Below are 26493 nucleotides of genomic sequence, written 5' to 3'. Positions count from 1 at the left end.
CTTCTGTCAAAAACTCAACTATTTCAAGCAACAGAGGTGAGTAGATAGAAGCAGGCTTTGCAAGTGTGCACCTAAAACGGACGACAACCTGTAGTATGCTGAGCAGCTTTCCTCAATCAATCCCCTTTTTTGCAAGAACAAAAAAAATTTAGGAATCGAAATAAATAAGCAAAACAAAAAGTTCCTGTTGTCTTTAAAAACGTCAAACCCAGAAGACAATCCGGTTACATTTTTCTAACATTTAAGGGAGACATGAAGGAGTCTGCTAGTTTAAGAAATTGAGGCAGTTATCCCAGTGGGGAGTCTATTTAAGTTTGTCTTCAGCAACGTAGGTCCACTTACTTAAATGTTTAATGGATACTACATTGCTTATATATTAAACTTGCGGGCCTGATTCACAAAGATAACTTACAGGTTTCAGTGATTTACACTGTTGAGTTTTTTTACTCCATTTAGCTTATTTGCAAAATCCGAGTGTAAGCTACTCTTAATAAAAACATTAGTAGGTCCAGCACCACACATGGCAGATCCACTGGTACTGCAACACCCTCCCATAGCAAATAAAGGAGACAGGGAATTAAAATAAAACTCCAAAGGAAATTTTAGATAGTTCAAAATATAAAGAAGTACAATTTAATACTAAAAATATATTAAAAAAATGTAAATAACATTTTGAATCTAGCACTTAATGTAACAATATTTATTATTAAAATATAAATATGTTTATTTAATATGTAATATTTTATTTTCTAATTTAAACTTACCAAAGAAATATTTTAATGAAATGTAATATTTTTCCATTAATTAAAGATATAATTCTAAATACTGTTAATAGTAGCATATGTTGTATTTACATTTACGTAAAAACATTGAATTAATTTAGGTGAACAATTAAGGTAAAAGAATATTTATTATATTTATTTTCAAGTTAAATAAACTTTTTTTATTTTTTACTATACTTTGCCACGCAGAGATCTCCAGCCTGTCTGCAGAATCTTCCTATAATAAAGTATACAGAAAATGAAAAACATTTTTTTAACTCGAAAATAAACATTAAAAATATCAGAGAACCTTTAAGTTATAGAGTTGCACCCTCACAAGGCAATGCTTTAAGTAAAAACACTACTCCAACGGCTCACACCGACCTTCTGACCTCAACTGCAACTTTCCATGAGTCCATGACAATAAGACCTGCCAATGTTTAATCAGTAAAGGGACCAGTCATTAAATGTCCAATCACTAGTCCTGGTGGTGGTGACACCTGAAGTGAAGACCGCCCCTGCTCAAAGTATTTCAAAACATGGACCAATCCATTTTGCCCAGTTTGTATAGACAGCTCCTGTGATAGGCCGTGGTAATTCATTCACACCACAACAAAATATAACACAATAGATATGCACAAATATTCTTGTCATACAATATATCCTACACAAATCTGCTTCATGATACAGTTGTATAAGGTGTTTGCACCGGGCACTTCCTTAGAACACATATAACAACGCCAGTCAAAAATGTTTTGTGATCCTGCACCCTGTCTTATTTTAGCGAATGCTAAGTTTCCAATTCACCCATGCTTTCTCCCATTGTCTCAGTTATCCTGTATACTAACCCTATACTGAATACAAATCCTTTGTGTAGCACTGAATTCTGTGCAGTTTAATATGATGTCTTAGCCTTCAATGCCCACCACTTTGTTTCACAAAATCTTTTTTGGCTTAACCTTACTGTCATACTGTAATGAAAAGAAGTCCAGCCCAGGATGTAGTTTCAAATAGATTCATTAAGTTGTAATCAAGTTGTGTAGGTCCTGTGGAACAGCCCCACCAGAAGCAGACACCCTGCTGCTCAGCCCATCTTCAATTGTCAGCACTCACACCAAGCACCCAAGAATTCCAAACATGTCCATCACACCAACATTCCATGCAGAACACACACACTGGCTGAGCAGCTAGGAACCAGAGGGCAGATTTACAATTACTGGCGCATTCCTGCATATCGGCAGGGATGTGCCAGTAATTGTGCGCCGCAGCTCCGCCACCCTTGATGCGCAGCATTTACAATGCGGCGCACCATGAGGCAAAAACGGTGCATTGCTGGAGTTGCGTCGCAAACGCGACGCAGCTCCAGCAATGATCCTATGTGCACAATGCTGCGTCAATCCTTATGCCTGCCTGGCTCGGTCCCTAGGCCAGAGCCCAATTTGCTCATGCATTAAAACGTACTAGGCACCACCTCACCCCTTTTTAACATACTGTATAAACTTATATTTAGCCTCGTTTGTGGGCAGACCATTCTTCAATTCCTCTGATGAAACCCTTTCCTCATTGATCACATCCATTCTGGCTATAAAACATTGTGTGAGCTATGTGATCTCTTCACTTATTCACACTGAGAGTCGTATCCCAATATTTCATCACCATAATGGAGACACAGAACACTAACCCATTGGAATATTGTTAATCTTCCAGACAAGGGGGCATATTACCAACAAGTAGCGATATTTATAGCTAAATAGGCTTGGCGACGATTTTTTTTATCGCTGCCTATCGCTGGATATGTCAGCGGAGAAAACATTCTATTAGCAACGTTTTTCTCCATTGTGCTAAAATATCCAGCGATAGCGGCTAAATGGGTGAATGTCGCTGAGAATACAGCGATATTCACGCATTAGCGACGAAATGCTATTAGCCATGTTATCCACCTTCCATTGGATAACATGGCTAAGAATTGGTCTGGGCAGGTGTTAGTATTTGGAGATATTCGCGCTTAGCGCGAATATTTCCAGTGCTACGCCTGCCTTGCTAATAGGCGATAGCGACGTTAGCGACTTTTTTCAGTCACTAACTGGGTGGGTACGCCCACTTTGCGTGTCATTAGCGATATACATCGCTGACATGCAAAGCGGGCCCCAAACCACTCGCTATCACCTTAAAGCTGTCGCTAACATCCGTTAGAAACAGCTTGCTAATAGGGCGATAGAATTATCGCTGCTTAGCGGCCGAAAACGGCAGCTAAATCCACGATAATTGCCTATCGCCCCCCTTGGTAATAAGCCCCAAGGTTTTTTGCGCTGATTTAGAATAGTGAGTTATCTCACACCACACATCAGTAACATCTGCAACCTTGAGTGACATCCGAAAGGAACATACGAGTGAACATGGGATCCTTGTAGAACTCGTCTTGATTGCAGTTTTCATGGATCCTCTGATTTTTAGCACTCTTCCCTGCAGAGAGCCCAGAACACAGAAATGAGGCAAACAAAACAATTTGGGCTCTATTTGAAGCCAAAACATCCAAAAAGTCCACAAATCTATCAAGTATGCAAAGTGTGGCAAGAGTGAATTGAATCCAACTTTATTTGTGTTCAAGTTAAATAGTTGTTTCCAATCAGCCCAGCCAATGCATTTCATCCCTTAGGACTTCATAAAGGATGTGCATTTTATGGCAGTAATGGAGGGGCATATTATCAAGGGGGTTTATCTCCGCTTTTTTGGCTTTAAAAGCCAAGAAAGCGGAGATAGAATTATCCCCCTATTACCAAGCTGTCGCTAACACCAGTTAGCGACAGCTAGTAGGAGATAGCGACCATCTTGGGCCCCACTTTGCATGTCAGTGATATTTATCACTAATGAGATGCAAAGTGGGCGTGCCAAGATGTTAGAGACTGAAAACAGTCGCTAACATCGCTATCTCCTATTACCAACCTTTGGAGATATTCGCGCTAAGCGGGAATATCTCCAAAAGCTAACACCTGCCCTGAGCAGTTCTTAGACATGTTATCCAATGGGAGGTGGATAACATGGCTAAGAGCATTTGCTCGATAATGCATGAATATCGCTGACTTTTCAGCGATATTCATGCATTTCGGCCATTTTTTATCGCATTTGCGATAAACCTTGTTAATAGCAAGGTTTATCTGCGATAAAAATCGCCGATGTGCGGCGATAATTTTTGTCTCTAAACAAGTTAGAGACAAAAATTATCGCTAGTTGTTGGTAATATGCCCCGGAGTTCCCAGTTCAATATCTTCATTTGCAATCGGTCTCTCTACTGGGTGGTAAAGTACCCCCTAATTTATCTTACTGGCATGTGCTTATCCCGTAGCATTGTGTCCTGCAATACTAAGGAGCAAGATGAATTACAGCATAAGTATATTTTTGGGCAAATAATTGACACTCCTTTTCAAATTGTTTTGCTGGTTGTTCATTAATTGTAGTTTATGGGCAGTGGGTAGGTGAAAAATATCCTGGTCACCCATGTACGCTTCCAACAGCGTTAAATTTCATTTAACGTTGTTGGAAGCATAGACAGCAGAGTCACGTGTCGCAGCAGGAATTACCCCTTGATAAAGAGGAATACGCTCAAATACTTTGCGAAAACAGGGAGTGCAACTGTAACGCACATATCTCTAGAAGTGAAAAATATAGCATAAAAGTTTATTTTTTAATATTTATTAAGAGACACAGTAGCAAGACCTCTCGGCCTATACTGCCGACACTCATTTTTTTGGGACAGCAATCCAGCGGTAGTGTTCATAGGATGGTCCCAACACATTGAAGGCCATACTGCATTGACAAAGTGTTGTCTTGTCTGTAGGGTACCATTTGACACTCTTCCTGTCTGAGTCTACAGTTGGATAGTTTAAATCTGCTGTTGGCGACCCCTTTGAAAATTTCAAGTTTATTCAGCTCTTGTAGCTGAGATACGAATTTTCAAAAAACCACTGAGATTTCAGGAGGCTTTTTAAGCATCAGTTGACTGTATATTTTGCTTGCATTTTTTCTTCACTCTTGTAACAGCACCTGGGGGCAGTTAGCTCTCTAAAAGACCTCAATTAACCCTATCCCTTTTTCAGTTACCCACTCACCTTTTGGTGTTTCTTGAAATAGCTCAGCCTATTCTACAGGACTAACTCAAAACCTAAACAAAATCAAATTATTCAGCCTTTAAGAGTAGCCTGGTGTTCATTTACAAGTAGGAGGTGTGTGAACATTGAAAATCAAATGAGGAGGTTCTCAGAAGATTACAACACTGGAAATGTGTTGCCCATCTTTGGATGAGATCTGTGGCCTACAGATGTTGAGTAGGAGGTTGAGGATGAAGAGAGATCATGAGCAGGTGGATTTGCTAGGATTCTGTTCATTGGGTAAATTGACAGCACATAAGTAACAGCGACCTGGGCATGTACTGAGTGAGCAGAAGAAAGACTTTCACAAATCTTCAATACCATGAGGTTCCGACTGACTAAATCAAAGCAGTTGTGTGTTTAGCCTGAAGCAAGTCTAATCGTACAATGATTCATGGGGATGGTGAATTGATCGTACGACTTGAAATAAATAGATGTAATTTTTAAATGCATCTTGAATAACATCAATTTCACATTTCTTTTCAGAGGGCTTCTTCTCTCTGCCTACAAACCTATGGCGGTGGAAATCTGACAATTTGTACTACTTCTCCAGAGAAAAAAAAAGCTGGAGTGAATCAGAATTTTTTTGTCGTTCCTTTAATTCTCATCTTACATCAGTTTTAACAGCTGAAGAGCAGGTGAAATAATAATACTAATGTGAAAAATGTATTTTGATGTGTTACCAGATTTTAACTGCTTCACACCTTGGCATATAGTCAGACCTTACTACTCCGCTGGCCGGTAAGTGCCTGGAATTAGACGACTAAGAGGATTACTTGCTAAAACACGAAAATTACACAATAAACGCCACACTACTCTTACAATAACTTATTTGAAATATTGCTTTGATTCGTACTTTCATTAATAGGCACACTAAATATTAGGCTAAAGATTAGTTGGCAACTTCATTATAACTGTTTGCTGATATTCTGATAGATTTTGACCGATTTACAGTGTTTTAATTGTCTGATTGTAATCAGTGAATTCTGTAATTAATGAACTGTTAATATATTGTGGTTGAATCTGCTTATTTGCAATTTATTTACCTTGTTAGGGACTACAATTTAGCCCAAGCACTTAGCACTTTATTGCCTGAGGGGGCGGGTGTTCAGCGACGTGCAGTTCTGTCTCTTTGGTGAGCCACCTCAGGAACTTCCCCTTCTACCAAAAGAAGACGCCATCTTTGCAGACAGTCATCTAGTCGTCAGATATGTGATGTCCTGACCCCATATAAGTCAAGCCGATGTGCGGACACAAGCTAAAGATTAGTTGTCGATTTTATTATATCAGTTTGCTGCTATTCTGATTGAATTTGACAGACTGATTTTAATTAGTGAACTCTGTAATAAATGAGCTGTTAATGTATTGAGGTTGAATCTGTTCATTCACAGTTTATTTTACTTTAGTAGGGAGTTCAATTCAGTTGAAGTACTTTCTTGCCTGAGAGGGGCGGATGTTGTGGGATGTTGTGCGATGCGCAGTTCACTTTCCTCGGTGAGCCACCTCATTGACTTCCCCTTCTGCCCAAACAAGCCGCCATTTTTGCAGGCAGCAGTCTAGTTGTCAGATAGGTACAGCCCCACCCCATATAAGTTGTGTCGATGCCTGGATACGCAGTAGGTGTGTGCAGTGGGTGCACCTAAGGCAAACTTGTCTGTGACCATTCACACTCGGACCGCGCTCAGCACCAGCCATGCTACCCTTTTGAATCCGCTTTTGAACCCACCCAAAGATAGCGCAGCATGGGGTCAGCAGATATACAGGCAGCCCTTGTAAATGTATGATCACTTTACAAAAATGCTCCTCATATTTTTGACCTACTTAAAGAGAAAGAGCTTGATATTCTATTCCTCACTGAGACCCGGTTGTCTGATTTTTCGGTACCTGATGTTGCACTTGCGATAACAGGTTGTTATACTATGATACACCGGGACACATCTTAGAAAAGAGGTGGGTTGCGGCTTTCGTTTTTAAAAAGAGCTTCAAATGTGTTTTGTTTGAGCTGATGGAATTACAGGTGGCGGAAGCTCTTGGCTTCTGTCTTTCTCTTTCTGCCAAAAATTCTGTAGCCCGATCCCTGATCTATCAGCCCCTGTTTTATGCAGGAGAATTCTTTACCTCTCTGGATGGGACCTTATCTAAATACCTTCTCCAATTTTTCAATTATACTGTCCTAAATGACCTGAATTTACATCTCACCATAGCAACCACCCTTCAAGGCAGCCTACAATTGTAAAGTATGGGATGGCGACCAAACAGGGTCTGGTAGCATCCTACTTAATGGACTGGAACCAATGACAGGAGGTCGTTCAGTTACAGTTCCAAACTGACGGACGGACTCCGGTCCGTCCGACATCGGAATAGGGCCCCTAGGCTGCAATAGCAAGACGCGAGACGAGAGGGGGGGCATCAATCGCTGTAACAGGATGAAGCTTGAAGGCCCGTGAATGTAGCATGATGGGCAAGAAATATTTCTCTTAATGAAATCGTCGGAGAGGTAACTAAGCACACAAAGGAGGGACATTTAGAAAATGCACCAATAAAAAGGAAGAATTTAAGAAAAGCACAGCAAAGAACGAATGGCAATGCATGGGAATGCTTAAAGCCCTTAGACTGTTTACAGCATGACTTGGAGGCAGTGCATACACGCTGCGTAGGCTTGTCCTAAAAAGTAGAAAGGTCTTAGAGAAGGAACTTTCATCTCGCAGATAAGGAATATTATAAGTAAAGCCCTGAATAACTATTATTCCACAATTGAGAAAGTACAAGCTGTTTTTTTCGCCTACCAAATTGCAGGGTCGAGTTTGAATTTGTTTCTGTAATTTACTATTTGTTCTGCAGTAAAAAGCACATGATTTTCTCACTGCAGTTTGATTTCAATTCTTTGACCTACAGAGTGGCACATTGTTCATTGACGATGAAATTGGTTGTCCTGTGTTCTGTTGCCACTGTTTCATACTATAGATTTCACTCACATTCCTATTGCAAGATGAAACTAAAGTTAATTGCTTTCTTTTATTGCAGCACCAGCATCTTTCCCAGTAATCAGTGTGATGTTTTTGTTGTTTGAAAGTTGTAATTGATATCATCATCAAACTGTGCACTTCCTTTGGACAAGCTCAAGGCACACAATTAAATGACATATGTGTTTTGTTTTAATGTGGTGTGACTCATCCTACCGAAATCTAATAATTAACAATGTTTAGCAGCTTCAGCAGCTGGACTAATCCAAATGTAAGTAGATTTTGGTAATATAATACAAACGAATAATGGGGGCATACAAAAAGCATGGGGAAATGGCAATGAAAAAACCTTAATGATGCAAGCTAGTAAATGCAACATCTAACTAGTTGGCATATACCACCTCAGTATGTCAGGGAAAGCACAGCTACGCTCACCAGAATACAGGAAAGTTGCCGGGGCATCTTGAAAGACCTGAGGTTAGTAAGATCTGAAGGTGGGACTTGCATATAGGTGCCTTATGACACTATGGGCCTGATTGAGCTCTCGGCGGATGAATTGCCCCGTCAGCACGGTGACGGATATACCATCTACTGGAGTATAAATCTCATAAGATATAATAGGATTTATATTTCAGCAGACGGGATATCCGTTACCGTTGTGACAGAGTAATCCATCCCCTAAAATTGAAATCAGGCCTTTGTCACAGAATTACAATTTGCTGCAGGCCAGTTGGACTCGGCATTCTGCTATGGAAACAGAGAAAGGACCAGCATGCACCTGTAAAGGCTGCTTTCTGCTTGAACCTGGGAGTTAGACATTATCAAACCATCTCAAAGATATTTGTAAGATATACCAGCCCCTTTATTGTTTTTCCTTAAGTAGATATTGATAAGCTGCTTGGATCCAAAGGAAGTAGCTGGGACTTTTACTCTGATTCATGGCCTACTCTAATGTATTTACCTCTGCCTTACTCTAGCATATTCTAGCACACAGAGGAGTATATTTACAAGGGGATAGTGCCGCCAGACCGTCACTTTTAGCTACGTTCTTGTGGCGATTAGTGTGGCTCACTGGTTAGAGGCGGCAGACCCGAGAGCAGAGGACGGCCCGGGACCAGGGTTCGATTCCCGGCGCGGCAGGTTTCTGGACCAGGGTCAGCGGACTCGATAATTCTCTCGCCTCGGTGCCCACTCTGATCAGCGTTCACACTCGGCAACTCTGGGCATTAGCTTGCCTCATCTTCACTAACGGCCCCACCAGACTGCTGGGGATGCCTGGTCTCACCCTGGAGATACCCATTAAGGGACCATCTCTCAGGGAAGCCAGGAAGGGTTTCGCAGCGGTCGAAGCGCCTTGGGACCCTCCGGGTAAGTAGTGCGCTATATAAATGCCTACACACTACACATTAGCCCTTCACCATATTTACAAAGCAGCATTAAGCCAATGTTTGTGGCTTAATGCTGCTTTGTAAATAGGTAAATATGGCCTCATTCACATGCATCACTTTGCGTGAAAGGGACATGCAGTAGGTGTTGCTATTGGAGTTCCACTGCAATACCCATTGCTTTTTGACGCTGCCCCAGATTTACAAGGATGCATTCTGCAGTCTACCTAGAAAGAGCAAAACGCCATCAGTGAGTGTTTATTTGCAGGAAGGGGCACCATCCTCCACATAAACAATCATTGATAGCGTTTTGCTCTACTGTACATAAAAAATGATTCCCTGCAATGAAGGCACCATTGCACTATGGCACAAGGGGGCCTGCGTTGGCGCTAGGCAGCTAATTTTAGCACCAGCGCTAATGAAAATGTAGGGGTGCGCTGTATTGTTGTTGTAAATACTTTGCATCCGTGCGTTTTGGAGATGTCAGAGCTTTTTGCTGAGAAATTTGGCACAGCTCCTTGGTCTCACATTTGGTTGTAGATATGCCCCAGCGTTCTGACATCATTTTTGTTGCATGTGCTTCTATCACTTCGAGTAAAAACTACTTTGTCTCCAGACATAGCTATTCTGACATAGCTGATCTGTATGTTGCACACTTTAAAAACACCAATGTGTACTCAGCTCCTTCATTGTGCATATTCAGAAATGGCTTTGCCTTTTTCCTGACCCGTGAGGTTCCATTTTAGAGTTATTGGAGCACAATAATAAGGAGATCAATTTTCGAGACCTCACAATAAAAAATAAAAAAAAGATGGTTTTCTGTACACCGGCCTAAATACCAAACACACCGCCAGCAACACCTTACTCAAATATGATAGCCATCACCCCAGAAATCTTGGAGATAACTTACCATGTGCCCTATTGTTAAGAAATTGATGTAATTGCACAAAAAAGCAGATGATTTTTAGGAAGCTTGGGTGCTTGCATCCAAACTGGTCAATGTCCACATAGTTTAGTGAAGAGAGCTCTAAAAAGGGTCTGGTACAATAATCGTGAGGATCTCCTGGCACTTATTGGAATTAGTCACCGTCATGTTAGAAAATCCACTGTTCACTTAAAAAAATGGCCACATTCTTAGAGACAGACTGGTTAAAGCGTACAAGGAATATAAAAAATTGTCAATCACACAACTATGGGACTTAGACTCTATCATAGGACACTACAAGTGCACTTCCTGCACAGCATGCCATTACATAAGTACTGTCAAAAGTTGTATGGTGAATGACCAGTGGAAAATACTAAACATTTTTATTTGTCCATCTAAAATGGTGATCTATTGTATTGAGTGTCCTTGCCACCTGAAACATATAGTTAAAACCACATAAGAAGTGCAGCGCAGGAATCTTCAACATCAGTGACAAATTTGTTGCAATGTCCAAAATGCTCTATTGTTGGAACATTATAATAAATGAGTCCTATTGCAAATGACATACGATGGTTTGTACTTGATGTTGTTACTGGTACAATTAGAAATCATAATGTGGGTAGACAACTTACACAGAAAGAGAAATAATGGATGTGACTTTTTGGCTCAGAACGCAAAGTTCTGAACCATCAAATGGCAGATTTTGGCTACCTTAAAGGTTCATTTGCGCTGATAGACCCCTGGGGACAATTGTGTTTCCTCCATCTGGTGTTGTAATTTCTGGTTTCTTTTTCTTATTATCTGTTATGGCCTGGATTTCTAGGTTCAGGATATATATCTGGGATACAATTTGTCCAGCAGATTTACATTTTGATTTTCCCATTTGTTATCGTCTTAGAAATTGCCTTCCAATTTTATGTATCAATTTCTCATTCCTAGATAACCAAGATTACTGTTCAATTGGTACACAGTGAATGAACACAAGCGGATATAGTGGCTCACTTCATGTGTGCATAGAAAAGAGTCCTCTTGGATTGACTACGCCTAGTTAAGTTGACATTCACCACTTCAAGATGGCAGATCTTGTTGCTTCTTTTCCTGTGTGGCGATACACATCATGATATTACTGGTAGCGTACTTGAACCTTAGTTTTGTATATAATATTCTAGTTACTATAGTAGTTCATATTACGTTTCAATTTACCTCTACTTCCTGTCCTTTCAAATAGGAAATAGACTTCATTTCAAACTCTCTATTGTTATTGTTATCTGACACGCTGTCCAGAGTATGGAGAGTGGTGGTTTGAATATACCAGTTAACCCCCGAAGGAGAGTGCCACGTTTATTTTTCTTGATGAATATATATATATATATATATATATATATATTCAATGAAAAAACCATTGGTTATAGGCCATATATAGTTAGGAATTAGCATTTACAAAACCTTATTTTACTCGCATAAAACCATTGAAATTCCATATATAGTTAGAAGCGCTAACTATATATCGCGCACCCGCAATCCACTGCTGATGATGTCACATATTACATCATTCATGACATGGTCAGTGACATCACTGATGACATCACTGATGACATCTCAAATGACATCACTGATGACATCACTGATGACATCATCCAGTGACTGTATGTTTCTGTAAAGTTTAAATATGTTTCACATATTGAAGAATGAGTGGATGTATAAGTGTCTGGATGAAGAATTTAGTAGGTGCATGACTGACTGTATGAGTGAGTGATTAAATGTGTCTCACTGAGTACATGGGTTAGTGACTAAACTGTCTTAATTCGTGCATCAGTATGTTTGTTGTTGTGTAAGCTGCTGCATGTGTTGATCAGTAGCTATAAGAGTGGCGATATGGGTTATTGATTGGTTGCCCAAGTATTTGAATGGGAGGCTGAGTGTGTGTGTGGGTGGCTGGGAGGTGCGTGACTCTGTGCATAGATGTGTAAGCAGTTGATTCACTAGGAGTATGAGTTCAAGAGTGCATGTGGAAACAGCTATATGGGCGGTTGACTATGCATGGGTGTGTTGGTGAGTGAATGGATTTCTCATTGCTACATGAGCAAGTAAGTACGTATGTAAAACACAATACATGTGAGAGTTGAGATATATAAATAACTGAACATAAGAGCCAGTGAATGTGTGAGTGGCTGTATCGATCACTGTGAGCTTGTATCAGAGATTATATAAGAGAACAAATATGTGTTATTATATGTTTGAATAAGTAAGATGTGTATAACTTTATAGTTGAGGAAATGGAGGTGTGATTGATTCTTTGCATGACTGAGTAGGTGTGTGAGTAACTCCATGGATGAGTGACAGTCTGTGAGTGTCTGTTTATACTGAGTGTATGTAAGGTTATATTAGAGTCTGAAGAGGTTCATTGTATTATCACATGAGTGATGTGATCAGTGATGACAAATGAGATGTCATCAGTGATGTCATTTGAGTTGTCATCAGTGATGTCATCAGTGATGTCATTTGAGATGTCATCAGTGATGTCATTTGAGTTGTCATCAGTGATGTCATTTGAGATGTCATCAGTGATGTCATCAGTGATGTCACTGACCATGTCATGAATGATGTAATATGTGACATCATCAGCAGTGGATTGCGGGTGCGCGATATATAGTTAGCGCTTCTAACTATATATGGAATTTCAATGGTTTTATGCGAGTAAAATAAGGTTTTGTAAATGCTAATTCCTAACTATATATGGCCTATAACCAATGGTTTTTTCATTGAATTTTCAAGGTTTTCTAAATGCAAATTTCTAACTATATATCCACTATAACCTATGGTTTTTTCTGTGAATTTCATTGGTTTTTTAATAGCAAATATGAAAAGCTTTAAAATGTCAAGTACGTGATAGATAAAAACATTTTCGTATTTATGCACGCTGATGTGCTTTGAACGCTGCACCCCCCCTCCCTCCCCTCTTTTGTCTTAGTAGTACTCTCTCTTTGCAGATACTGAAGGGTAGTTAACGCAGGCCTTTACCCCCGTTGTAATCCGTCGTGCCTCCTTGTCTCTCCATTTGATTGATTGATGTCCAAGCATTTACTGTTTTAGAATTGGTTCTCTTTGGATCATTCTCTATTTACAAACAAGCACAAAGTCGCAATACTCTGTTTAGTCTTTGCAGATAGTGAAAAATCGTGTAAAAAAATAAAAGTAATCGAGCAAAATCAGTAGGCCACTAATTGGATCTCTTTTTGACCTCGCTAAAATAGAAATATTAGGAACAACCCTTCATGAGAAATACGAAAATAGTGAGATGAACTGAGCTCCACACCATGAGGGCTGCAAGACAGCTCGGCTCCATCACCCATCCCGCACAAAATAACGACAAACTCTATGCAAATATTAAAAATATAGACAACACACCAGCAAAGAAACAGGGTAAAACATTTTATTAAAAAACTATTCACATAACGTTGTTTTATAAGATGATGTCAGTAGTGGACCGATGTGTGAATAGATCGAAAACAGCACAAGGCTCCAAGATCCGGATGGCAAGCTCCTGGATGTTGGGTGCCATAGTTTAGAGTTCTGAATTTCAGCCTTTTTCAATGCCTGTGCTTTGTTGAATCAAAATGGCGGCTTGACACAAAGCTGACTCAAGCGTTGCTACTGATGCTATGCAGACCAAAACTGGTTTTCAGTTTGTACATTTTTCTAGATTTTTCAATCCAAGTTTGGTTGACTTTGTAGAACGATGGCTTCAGATTTTCAACATACGGTGTGGTGGCGCTGACTGGGAGGGGGCGCTTCGCTCCTGCCCCCTCCCCAAGTAAGATTTTCATACGTGAAAGTACGTTAATGGTTTTGGTCCCTGAGATGCTTCGATGTCACTACCATTCTCAAATAGCATAAGTTCTGGATGTTGGGTGCCATAGTTAAGAGTTCTGAGCACTGCTTGTAACACTGTCTGAAGCTTATTTCCACCTACTGCAGCTTCACTATTCTCAAAGTAAGTGAGTGTCATTTGTGGACCTGACTGCATTAGAAAACAATGTGATATGTTACCTTCCTAAACAGCTTGACGGAGGCCCCTGAGGGGCGGTGTGATGGCCATGGACTCAGAGAAGACGCTTGGCTCCGACACCCTCCCCAAGTCTTATAGCACTGGTGTAGCCTGAGATCGCCCCCGACATAGGCGGCCGGCTCCCGGGGTCCGGCGGAACTTTTTGCCTTTTGATGACTCTTCAATTCTGGACCTTGTCCCACAATCCGTTTGACCTGAAGACAAGCTGTAGTGGGGCGCCCCTTTATCGTTTTAGTTGCCATTCCGCCCGCTTTTGCTACACTGTGCCTCTTCCGCCATTCAGCTGTTTACCGCCCGCTCTTGCGACTACAGCGTCTCGCTCACCATGTAGTTTAGATGCGCCCGCTCTTGCGGTGCAGCGATAGGCGGCTGCCACAGGACTCTCAAAATGGCGGCCGGCTCTTCGGTTTTGGGCCTGGTCCACTAAAATGGCCCTGGGACACCTTGGAACTCGGACGCTTGTCTGCTAGGGCTTGGGTCCCATTCTCGAAAAGCGTCCCCTCAGCCGTGAAGATTCTACAAAAGTCTTGGGGGCCTCCGACTCCCGCAGGCTTCTGGTGGGGAGCGGCTGCCATGATTGCTCGTGGAATGGCCACGACGGAGCTACGAGATGGTAGTGGTCTCATGCTGACGCCAGCTTTAGTCTGAAACATCCAGAAACACTATAGACTACCAATTCGATCAGTTCCGGTAGCGCCCCAACATGACCCGGAAGAGAAGAACTTGCCCTCCCCTCTTTGACTGATGGTTCTTGTTGCCTGTCCCCTCGGTTGTCATTTAACAGAACTTTTTGGACTGCTGAAAGGGGTTGTGTTCTGAACGCTGGTTGGTGGAAACATTTTGACTATATTCTTGACCTACGTTGTCGCGTAATGCGTTTTATGACACGCCGCGTTAGCGCACCCGGAAGTGATCCGAGGCGCGGCGCGCAGCGCGTAACGTAAGCATAACAGGTCATGTGACTTGTTAATAAAACTTTTCATTGGTTCATTTTACTTTTGTTAATTTAATGATGAAAAGCTTGGTCATATGACCTAAAAATTACGCTTTTTATTATTTTCGAACAATATTTTTTTTTCAAACATATGTTATAATATTCCAGGCTAATGTACTTTCCCGGAAAATTTACAACTGTCTTGCAAGTAAAATATATTCCTTTTTCGAGAAAAAGGGCGTTTCTTCCTTCCATGACGAAGCCGTTGAGTAAAAGAGATTCGGCCTGCTGTCTTAGTCGCCGATACGCCTGATTATCAGATTCTTATCGATCACTTTATGTTGCAGGAGTGGAAAACACAACTGCCCTTGACCATTTATCTTTACTGCGTTCCTACATATTATACCTTTTTTCCGTCATGTAATTGGACTGCTTTATTTCACTTGCCTTTTACTGATTCGAAAACAGTCACTAAAAGTAAAAACTTTACAAATGTAAATACTACTACCGAGTTTTGTTTTAAAAACCTTTATTGTGAAAATGTCAGTATACAAATACGGGCCTATAACCACGTGGGCCGGCCACGGAGCAAACTGAAATCGTATATGATGAGGAGACATTTACACTGTAGAAGAACGTAACGAGCGGGCCATTATTTGACAAGAACAAAGGTGTCTAACAGTTGCGGAATCGGTGGACGTACATTTTGTAATTAAAATACGACAGGGCCACTTACAATAACATTTTCTAGATATACATTTGCGGGCAAGGAGTTACGAGTCCCATTTATACCGGCGCCATTTTGGGCGAGGCCGGGCAGGTCCAAGATATAGTCAAAATGTCTCCACCAACCATCGGCCAGACCAGAACCCCTTTCGGCCCTTTATGCTACAAGATGGTGTCTTCCATTCAGAAAATATTGGTGGCAGCATTTTGAAAGGAAACAGAAACAGCCGTTCTCGAGTTTCACATTGTTACATTTAGGAAGAATGTTGAAGAGTAGTATGTGGTAAATCTGAAGCCATTTTTCTACAAACTCTCAATCAGACTTGAATGGAAAAAAAAACACCTGAAGAATGTACAAACTGAAAACCAATTTTTGTCTGTATAGCACCAACAGTAACGCTTGAGTCAGCTTTGTGTCAAGCCGCCATTTTCATTCAATCAATAGCGTCCCCCTGCACACATTCAGGGACCTGGTCGTGTCTTCAGATGAAACGCATTGTAGGAAAAGAAGCAGAAAAGAAAAGGCAAAAAGTTCCGCCGGACCTAGTGAAGCTGCAGCAGGTGCAAATAAGCTTCAGACAGTCTTACAAGCACTGCTCAGAACTCTCAACTGAGGCACTCAACATCCAGGACTTGCCATTCGGATCTTAGCGCCTTGTATTTTTGTTTTGTTCTTGATGGAGGGGAAACAACAAAAAACAGGCATTGAAAACGGCTCAACTGGAGCAAAAAAAAAATTACTTCTTGGGTGCATTAGGGCATTTATGATTTTCGAATGCCGTATTCATCAGGTTGATGCTCATGTTGCCATAGGACAGCATAGCACCACAGTGTATACAAGTTAACTTCATATGTTCAGATGAGGCAGGTGGCATATTTAGCATTCACCTTCTTTGATCCAGGAGGGATGGAGAAAAACTGCCAGATGAAACTTGAAACTTGGCCATCCAGATCTCGGCGCGTTCGACTCACTGTACCGCAACAGTGACCGCAACTCAGCTGGACACGCCGTCTTTCGGCGCAGCATTGTAGGATGGCCACACCAGTGCGGCAATTTGCTAGACACCACCTCGGTGCCATCCGGATCTCGGCGCGTTCGAGTCACTGTACCGCAACAGTGACCGCAATTCAGCTGGACACGCCGTCTTTCGGCGCAGCATTGTAGGATGGCCACACCAGTGCGGCAATTTGCTGGACACCACCTCGGTGCCATCCGGATCTCGGTGCGTTCGAGTCACTGTACCGCAACAGTGACCGCAACTCAGCTGGACACGCCGTCTTTCGGCGCAGCATTGTAGGATGGCCACACCAGTGCGGCAATTTGCTGGACACCACCTCGGTGCCATCCGGATCTCGACGCGTTGTGCTGCCTTCGGCCTATTCGCACATCGGTCCGCTACTGACAGTGACCGCAACTCAGCTGGACACGCCGTCTTTCGGCGCAGCATTGTAGGATGGCCACACCAGTGCGGCAATTTGCTGGACACCACATCGGTGCCATCCGCATCTCGACGCGTTGTGCTGCCTTCGGCCTATTCGCACATCGGTCCGCTACTGACAGTGACCGCAACTCAGCTGGACACGCCGTCTTTCGGCGCAGCATTGTAGGATGGCCACACCAGTGCGGCAATTTGCTGGACACCACCTCGGTGCCATCCGGATCTCGACGCGTTGTGCTGCCTTCGGCCTATTCGCACATCGGTCCGCTACTGACGCCGCCTCACGTGCCAACGGATTTTCTACGCTTTTTGTAGCCCTATGCCGCAGAACAGGTCATGTGACTTGTTTATAAAACTTTTCATTGGTTCATTTTACTTTTGGTTTCCTAAAGATGGAAGGCTTGGTCATATGACCTAAAAATAACACTTTTCATTGGTTTAGAACATTTTTTTTCCCAAACGATGAAAGCCCCACCTTGTTTCTGGATCATTCAGACTGAAGCTGGCGTCAGCATGAGAGCACCACCATCTCGTGGCTCCGTCGTGGTCATTCCGCGAGCAATCATGGCAGCCGCTCCCCACCGGAAGCCTGCGGGAGTCGGGGGCCCCCAAGACTTTTATACAATCTTCACGGCTGAGGGGACGCTTTTCGAGAATGGAGCCCAAGCCCTAGCAGGCAAGCGTCCGACTTCCAAGGTGTCCCAGGGCCATTTCAGTGGACCAGGCCCAAAACCGAAGAGCCGTCCGCCATTTTGACAGCCATGTGGCAGCCGCCTATCGCTGCACTGCAAGAGTGGGAGCAACTCCACAACATGGTGAGCGAGACGCTGTGGCCGCAAGAGCGAGCGCAACTCAGCTAGATGGCCGCCACCTGGGGAGGCCCGTTCACGCCGCCTCCCCCCCCCCCCCCGGGCCGCCGCACGCCAATTTTCGGAGCAGCATTGTAGGATACCAAAACCAGTGCGGCAGTTTACTGGACATCACCTGGGTGCCTGTCGTACATGTTGTGTCAGCCATGTGACACTGGACACAGACCGCTACTGACGAGGCCTCCCCCCGCACCACCCGGGATGCCCCACGCTGTTTTTCTGTGCTGCATTGTAGGATCCCTAAACCAGTGCGGCACCCAGGCGACATCACCTGGGTGCCGTCCAGAACTCTGCACGTTGTGCTGCCTTGGGACTATTCGCACAACAGACCGCTACTGACGAGGCCTCCCCCCGCCCCACCCGGGACGCCCCACGCCAATTTTCGGAGCAGCATTGTAGGATCCCTAAACCAGTGCGGCACCCAGGCGACATCACCTGGGTGCCGTCCAGAACTCTGCACGTTGTGCTGCCTTGGGACTATTCGCACAAAAGACAGCTTCTAACCATTGTTGCTTTTTGTGTTAATAAATGTTTAAATGTTTTTAGTTTTTGTTCTGTTCATTATCGTTAAAAGTTAATAAAGTTTTTTAACCTTAATTTGTTGGAGTGTTATCTATTTTTTGAAAAACGGGTGAATGGGGCCTTGAATCGGGTTATTGTCATGTGTGGGCTTTGGAAGTGTGCTGCTGCAGGATCGGACATTTCAAACTCAAATGCACTTTCTTTTTCTTACCTTTCCGAAGCATGGAGCGCAATAGCAGACAGAGAAAGGGTGATGCACGTGTTGAACACTACCTGACCTGGCAAGTTGCTGGCAGTGCCCCCCCGCCCGCTCCTGAAAGACGGCACACACACACCGCCGCCCCGAGTACTTCACAAATCTTTAAAAAACCATGCGCTTGTTCATGAGGCTTAAATGGTTTATCACCTCTTCTAGAACCCCTGCATCGACCCTCTGACGTTTCATGGAAAAATAACCATGTAACACAATACCAAGCCCTGTCAGCTGAAACCCCCAAGGAATCGTGGGGCATATTATCAAGGGGGTTTATCTCCGCTTTTTTGGCTTTAAAAGCCATGAAAGCGGAGATAAAATTATCTCCCTATTACCAAGCTGTCGCTAACACCAGTTAGTGACAGCTAAAAGGAGATAGCGACCATCTTGGGCCCCGCTTTGCATGTCAGTGATATTTATCACTAATGACATGCAAAGTGGCGTGCCAAGATGTTAGCGACTGGAAACAGTCCCTAACATCGCTACCTTCTATTACCAACTTTTGGAGATATTCGCGCTAAGCGCGAATATCTCCCAAATCTAACACCTGCCCTGACCAGTTCTTAGCCATGTTATCCAATGGGAGGTGGATAACATGGCTAAGAGCATTAGGTCAATAATACATGAATATCGCTGACTTTTCTGCGATAATAGCAAGGTTTATCTGCGATAAAAATCGCCGATGTGCGGCGATAATTTTTGTCTCTAAACAAGTTAGAGACAAAAATTATCGCTAGTTGTTCGTAATATGCCCCCGGGTTTTTGCTTGCAGAAATCGGGAGGCGGGAGACTAGCACTGAAATCAGTAGTCACACGCCTGAATCAGGAGAGTTGGCATGTCTGAATTCTCTACAGCTGGGGCCATAAACTACATCCGCAGGGTTAGGTGATAGCCTGGGACCAGCCTGGCATCTAAAATGGCTGCCGTGCACGACAAAATTGTGGCATTCGAAAAAAAGGCAAGATGGCGCAGCCGCTGGAAGAGATGTATCAACATATATCAGCCTCCTCAGCCACCCTCAGGAAACATAGGGGATTAGGATACGTCTCCCGCACCCCCTTATACCTAGTAATTTAATTAACGAAGCACAAAATGGCGAATTCCCGTTTCGCTACCAGTTTGCGGCCCAGTTCGCGGCCCGTGAAGCGCTTCTACCGTGAAAAATCATTTTTTTTTTATTTTCCCCACGGGACCCTTTAATAACCCCAACAACATTCCTAGGGGGTGAAGAGGGGGATACCTTGCCCCCTTTCATTAAATTCCCCCTTAGTTTTTCACCTTTTCTTCTCTCTCGATCCTACCGAGAGACAAGATGGCGGCCGCTCCGGACTGTCACGCAGCAAAAAAAAAAAAAAGCTCACGCACAGCCGCTGGAAGAGATGTATCAACATATATCAGCCTCCTCAGCCACCCTCAGGAAACATAGGGGATTAGGATACGTCTCCCGCACCCACTTATAACTAGTAATTTAATTAACGAAGCTCAAAATGGCGAATTCCCGTTTCGCTACCAGTTTGCGGCCCAGTTCGCGGCCCGTGAAGCGCTTCTACCGTGAAAAATCATTTTTTTTTTTATTTTCCCCACGGGACCCTTTAATAACCCCAACAACATTCCTAGGGGGTGAAGAGGGGGATACCTTGCCCCCTTTCATTAAATTCCCCCTTAGTTTTTCACCTTTTCTTCTCTCTCGATCCTACCGAGAGACAAGATGGCGGCCGCACCGGACTGTTTAGAATGTTGACAGACACCGGAGAGCCAATCAGCTTTCTGCGCGCAAAGTTCCGATAAGCGAAAAGTAAGCGGACCGGATCGCTGCCCAGAGCGCTGTTACAGATATATATCTTGGTTTGAACGTTAATTTCTCAAAAACTACTGGAGCACATATATTGAGACCTAGCAAAGGCACATCGGGCTAACAGTCCCTACAATTTTGCCAAGTTTCGTGCAAATCCATTCAGCCGTTCGAGCTAAAAGTGAGTCCAACCGCCCTATGGAAAAATGAATGGGAAAAACGCGTTTTGGGACCCCCCTTTTTTCTCGGCCCCCCCTTGACGAAACCCCCCCAAATTTTCAGGGGCTGCTCAGAATCAAAATGTGCCATTTTCCTGAAAATTTCAGCCGATTCCGTCCACAAACGCCAAAGTTATTAGACATAGAATTTTCAAAAGTCCCATAGAGAAAAAATTCTAACTATATATACCTACTGGCGATAGCCAGTAGGTAATATATATATATATATATATATATATATATATATATATATATATATATATATATATTACCTACTGGCGATAGCCAGTAGGTAATTCATATTTATATATATATATATATATATATATATTACCTACTGGCTATCGCCAGTAGGTATATATAGTTAGAATTTTTTCTATGGGACTTTTGAAAATTCTATGTCTAATAACTTTGGCGTTTGTGGACGGAATCGGCTGAAATTTTCAGGAAAATGGCACATTTTGTTTCTGAGCAGCCCCTGAAAATTTGGTGGGGTTTCGTCAAGGGGGGGCTGAGAAAAAAGGGGGGTCCCAAAACGCGTTTTTTGCATTGAGTTTTCCATAGGGCGGTTGGACTCACTTTTAGCTCGAACGGCTGAATGGATTTGCACGAAACTTGGCAAAATTGTAGGGACTGTTAGCCCGATGTGCCTTTGCTAGGTCTCAATATATGTGCTCCAGTAGTTTTTGAGAAATTAACGTTCAAACCAAGATATATATCTGTAACAGCGCTCTGGGCAGCGATCCGGTCCGCTTACTTTTCGCTTATCGGAACTTTGCGCGCAGAAAGCTGATTGGCTCTCCGGTGTCTGTCAACATTCTAAACAGTCTGGAGCGGACGCCATCTTGTCTCTCGGTAGGATCGAGAGAGAAGAAGAGGTGGAAAACGAAAGGGGAATTTAATGAAAGGGGGCAAGGTATCCCCCTCTTGACCCCCTAGGAATGTTGTTGGGGTTATTAAAGGGTCCCGTGGGGAAAATAAAAAAAAAATGATTTTTCACGGTAGAAGCGCGGCCGCGAACTGGTAGCGAAACGGGAATTCGCCATTTTGTGCTTCGTTAATTAAATTACTAGTTATAAGTGGGTGCGGGAGACGTATCCTAATCCCCTATGTTTCCTGAGGGTGGCTGAGGAGGCTGATATATGTTGATACATCTCTTCCAGCGGCTGTGCGTGAGCTTTTTTTTTTTTTTTGCTGCGTGACAGTCCGGAGCGGCCGCCATCTTGTCTCTCGGTAGGATCGAGAGAGAAGAAAAGGTGAAAAACTAAGGGGGAATTTAATGAAAGGGGGCAAGGTATCCCCCTCTTGACCCCCTAGGAATGTTGTTGGGGTTATTAAAGGGTCCCGTGGGGAAAATAAAAAAAAAATGATTTTTCATGGTAGAAGCGCTTCACGGGCCGCGAACTGGGCCGCAAACTGGTAGCGAAACGGGAATTCGCCATTTTGTGCTTCGTTAATTAAAGTACTAGGTATAAGGGGGTGCGGGAGACGTATCCTAATCCCCTATGTTTCCTGAGGGTGGCTGAGGAGGCTGATATATGTTGATACATCTCTTCCAGCGGCTGCGCCATCTTGCCTTTTTTCGAATGCCACAATTTTGTCGTGCACGGCAGCCATTTTAGATGCCAGGCTGGTCCCAGGCTATCACCTAACCCTGCGGATGTAGTTGATGGCCCCATCTGTAGAGAATTCAGACATGCCAATCCTCCTGATTCAGGCGTGTGAGTACTGATTTCAGTGCTAGTCTCCCGCCTCCCGATTTCTGCAAGCAAAAACCCGGGGGCATATTACGAACAACTAGCGATAATTTTTGTCTCTAACTTGTTTAGAGACAAAAATTATCGCCGCACATCGGCGATTTTTATCGCAGATAAACCTTGCTATTATCGCAGAAAAGTCAGCGATATTCATGTATTATCGACCTAATGCTCTTAGCCATGTTATCCACCTCCCATTGGATAACATGGCTAAGAACTGCTCAGGGCAGGTGTTAGATTTTGGAGATATTCGCGCTTAGCGCGAATATCTCCAAAAGTTGGTAATAGAAGGTAGCGATGTTAGGGACTGTTTCCAGTCGCTAACATCTTGTCACGCCACTTTGCATGTCATTAGTGATAAGTATCACTGACATGCAAAGCGGGGCCCAAGATGGTCGCTATCTCCTTTTAGCTGTCACTAACTCTTGTTAGCGACAGCTTGGTAATAGGGAAATAATTTTATCTCCGCTTTCATGGCTTTTAAAGCCAAAAAAGCGGAGATAAACCCCCTTGATAATATGCCCCACGATTCCTTGGGGGTTTCAGCTGACAGGGCTTGGTATTGTGTTACATGGTAATTTTTCCATGAAACGTCAGAGGGTCGATGCAGGGGTTCTAGAAGAGGTGATAAACTATTTAAGCCTCATGAACAAGCGCATGGTCTTTTAAAGATTTGTGAAGTACTCGGGGCGGCGGTGTGTGTGTGCCCTCTTTCAGGAGCGGGCGGGGGGGCACTGCCAGCAACTTGCCAGGTCAGGTAGTGTTCAACACGTGCATCACCCTTTCTCTGCCTGCTATTGCGCTCCATGCTTCGGAAAGGTAAGAAAAAGAACGTGCATTTGAGTTTGAAATGTCCGATCCTGCAGCAGCACACTTCCAAAGTCCACACATGACAATAACCCGATTCAAGGCCCCATTCACCCGTTTTTAAAAAAAATGGATAACACTCCAAGAAAGTAAGGTTATAAAACTTTATTAACTACTAACTTTAACGAACGGAACAAAAACTAAAAACATTTAAACATTTCTCAACACAAAAAGCAACAATGGTTAGAAGCTGTCTTTTGTGCGAATAGTCCCAAGGCAGCACAACGTGCAGAGTTCTGGACGGCACCCAGGTGATGTCGCCTGGGTGCCGCACTGGTTTAGGGATCCTACAATGCTGCTCCGAAAATTGGCGTGGGGCGTCCCGGGTGGGGCGGGGGGAGGCCTCGTCAGTAGCGGTCTGTTGTGCGAATAGTCCCAAGGCAGCACAACGTGCAGAGTTCTGGACGGCACCCAGGTGATGTCGCCTGGGTGCCGCACTGGTTTAGGGATCCTACAATGCAGCACAGAAAAACAGCGTGGGGCGTCCCGGGTGGTGCGGGGGGAGGCCTCGTCAGTAGCGGTCTGTGTCCAGTGTCACATGGCTGACACAACATGTACGACAGGCACCCAGGTGATGTCCAGTAAACTGCCGCACTGGTTTTGGTATCCTACAATGCTGCTCCGAAAATTGGTGTGCGGCGGCCCGGGGGGGGGGCGTGGGGGAGCCGGCGTGAACGGGCCTCCCCAGGTGGCGGCCATCTAGCTGAGTTGCGCTCGCTCTTGCGGCCACAGCGTCTCGCTCACCATGTTGTTGAGTTGCTCCCACTCTTGCAGTGCAGCGATAGGCGGCTGCCACATGGCTCTTAAAATGGCGGACAGCTCCTCGGTTTTAGGCCTGGTCCACTGAAATGGCCCTGGGACACTTTGGAACTCGGACGCTTGCCTGCTAGGGCTTGGGTTCCATTCTCGAAAAGCGTCCCCTCAGCCGTGAAGATTGTATAAAAGTCTTGGGGGGCCCCCGACTCCCGCAGGCTTCCGGTGGGGAGCGGCTGCCATGATTGCTCGCGGAATGACCACGACGGAGCCACGAGATGGTGGTGCTCTCATGCTGACGCCAGCTTCAGTCTGAATGATCCAGAAACAAGGTGGGGCTTTCATCGTTTGGGAAAAAAAATTTTTCTAAACCAATGAAAAGTGTTATTTTTAGGTCATATGACCAAGCCTTCCATCTTTAGGAAACCAAAAGTAAAATGAACCAATGAAAAGTTTTATAAACAAGTCACATGACCTGTTATGCAGCATAGGGCTACAAAAATTGCCGCACTGGTGTGGCCATCCTACAATGCTGCGCCGAAAGACGGCGTGTCCAGCTGAGTTGCGGTCACTGTTGCGGTACAGTGACTCGAACGCGCCGAGATCCGGATGGCACCGAGGTGGTGTCCAGCTAATTGCCGCACTGGTGTGGCCATCCTACAATGCTGCGCCGAAAGACGGCGTGTCCAGCTGAATTGCGGTCACTGTTGCGGTACAGTGACTCGAACGCGCCGAGATCCGGATGGCACCGAGGTGGTGTCCAGCTAATTGCCGCACTGGTGTGGCCATCCTACAATGCTGCGCCGAAAGACGGCGTGTCCAGCTGAGTTGCGGTCACTGTTGCGGTACAGTGAGTCCAACGCGCCGAGATCTGGATGGCACCGAGGTGGTGTCCAGCAAATTGCCGCACTGGTGTGGCCATCCTACAATGCTGCGCCGAAAGTCGGCGTGGGGTGCCCCGTTGGTTTATGAGGTGATGTCAGTAGTGGATCGATGTGTGAATAGGTCGGAACCAGCACAAGGCGCCCTGCACTGTTGAGCCTTTTTCAATGCCTGTTTTTTGTTGTTTCCCCTCCATCAAAAACAAAACAAAAATACAAGGCGCCAAGATCCGAATGGCAAGTCCTGGATGTTGAGTGCCTCAGTTGAGAGTTCTGAGCAGTGCTTGTAAGACTGTCTGAAGCTTATTTGCACCTGCTGCAGCTTCACTAGGTCCGGCGGAACTTTTTGCCTTTTCCTTTCTGCTTCTTTTCCTACAATGCGTTTCATCTGAAGACACGACCAGGTCCCTGAATGTGTGCAGGGGGACGCTATTGATTGAATGAAAATGGCGGCTTGACACAAAGCTGACTCAAGCGTTACTGTTGGTGCTATACAGACAAAAATTGGTTTTCAGTTTGTACATTCTTCAGGTTTTTTTTTTCCATCCAAGTCTGATTGAGAGTTTGTAGAAAAATGGCTTCAGATTTTCCACATACTACTCTTCAACATTCTTCCTAAATGTAACAATGTGAGACTCACTAGGAGAACGGCTGTTTATCTTTCCTTTCAAAATGCTGCCAACAATATTTTCTGAATGGAAGACACCATCTTGTAGCATAAAGGGCCGAAAGGGGTTCTGGTCTGGCCGATGGTTGATGGAGACATTTTGACTATATCTTGGACCTGCCCGGCTTCGCCCAAAATGGCGCCGGTATAAATGGGACTCGTAACTCCTTGCCCGCAAATGTATATCTAGAAAATGTTATTGTAAGTGGCCCTGTCGTATTTTAATTACAAAATGTACGTCCACCGATTCCGCAACTGTTAGACACCTTTGTTCTTGCAACCTAATGGCCCGCTCGTTACGTTCTTCTACAGTGTAAATGTCTCCTCATCATATACGATTTCAGTTTGCTCCGTGGCCGGCCCACGTGGTTATAGGCCCGTATTTGTATACTGACATTTTCACAATAAAGGTTTTTAAAACAAAACACGGTAGTAGTATTTACATTTGTAAAGTTTTTACTTTTAGTGACTGTTTTCGAATCAGTAAAAGGCAAGTGAAATAAAGCAGTCCAATTACATGACGGATAAAAGGTATAATATGTAGGAACGCAGTAAAGATAAATGGT

At 43.9% G+C, this 26493-nt stretch overlaps 1 protein-coding gene across 4 annotated transcripts in view; it reads left to right on the top strand.

Moving 5' to 3' along the window:
• LOC147726042 (hepatic lectin-like) overlaps positions 1 to 26493 on the top strand; it is a 201840-nt gene that overhangs the window by 94375 nt on the left and 80972 nt on the right. For all 4 annotated transcript variants that reach the window (XM_086960161.1, XM_086960162.1, XM_086960164.1 and 1 more), the window contains one exon: positions 5393 to 5544. In XM_086960161.1, coding sequence (XP_086816287.1) covers positions 5393 to 5544 — 152 coding nt within the window. The remainder of the gene's footprint in view (positions 1 to 5392; positions 5545 to 26493) is intronic.

The sequence above is a fragment of the Lissotriton vulgaris genome, chromosome 3_1, assembly GCF_964263255.1.
Source record: "Lissotriton vulgaris chromosome 3_1, aLisVul1.2, whole genome shotgun sequence".
Taxonomy (NCBI): Eukaryota; Metazoa; Chordata; class Amphibia; order Caudata; family Salamandridae; genus Lissotriton; species Lissotriton vulgaris.
Note: the sequence above shows the minus strand (reverse complement) of the source record. Positions and strands in the feature narration are given on the sequence as shown.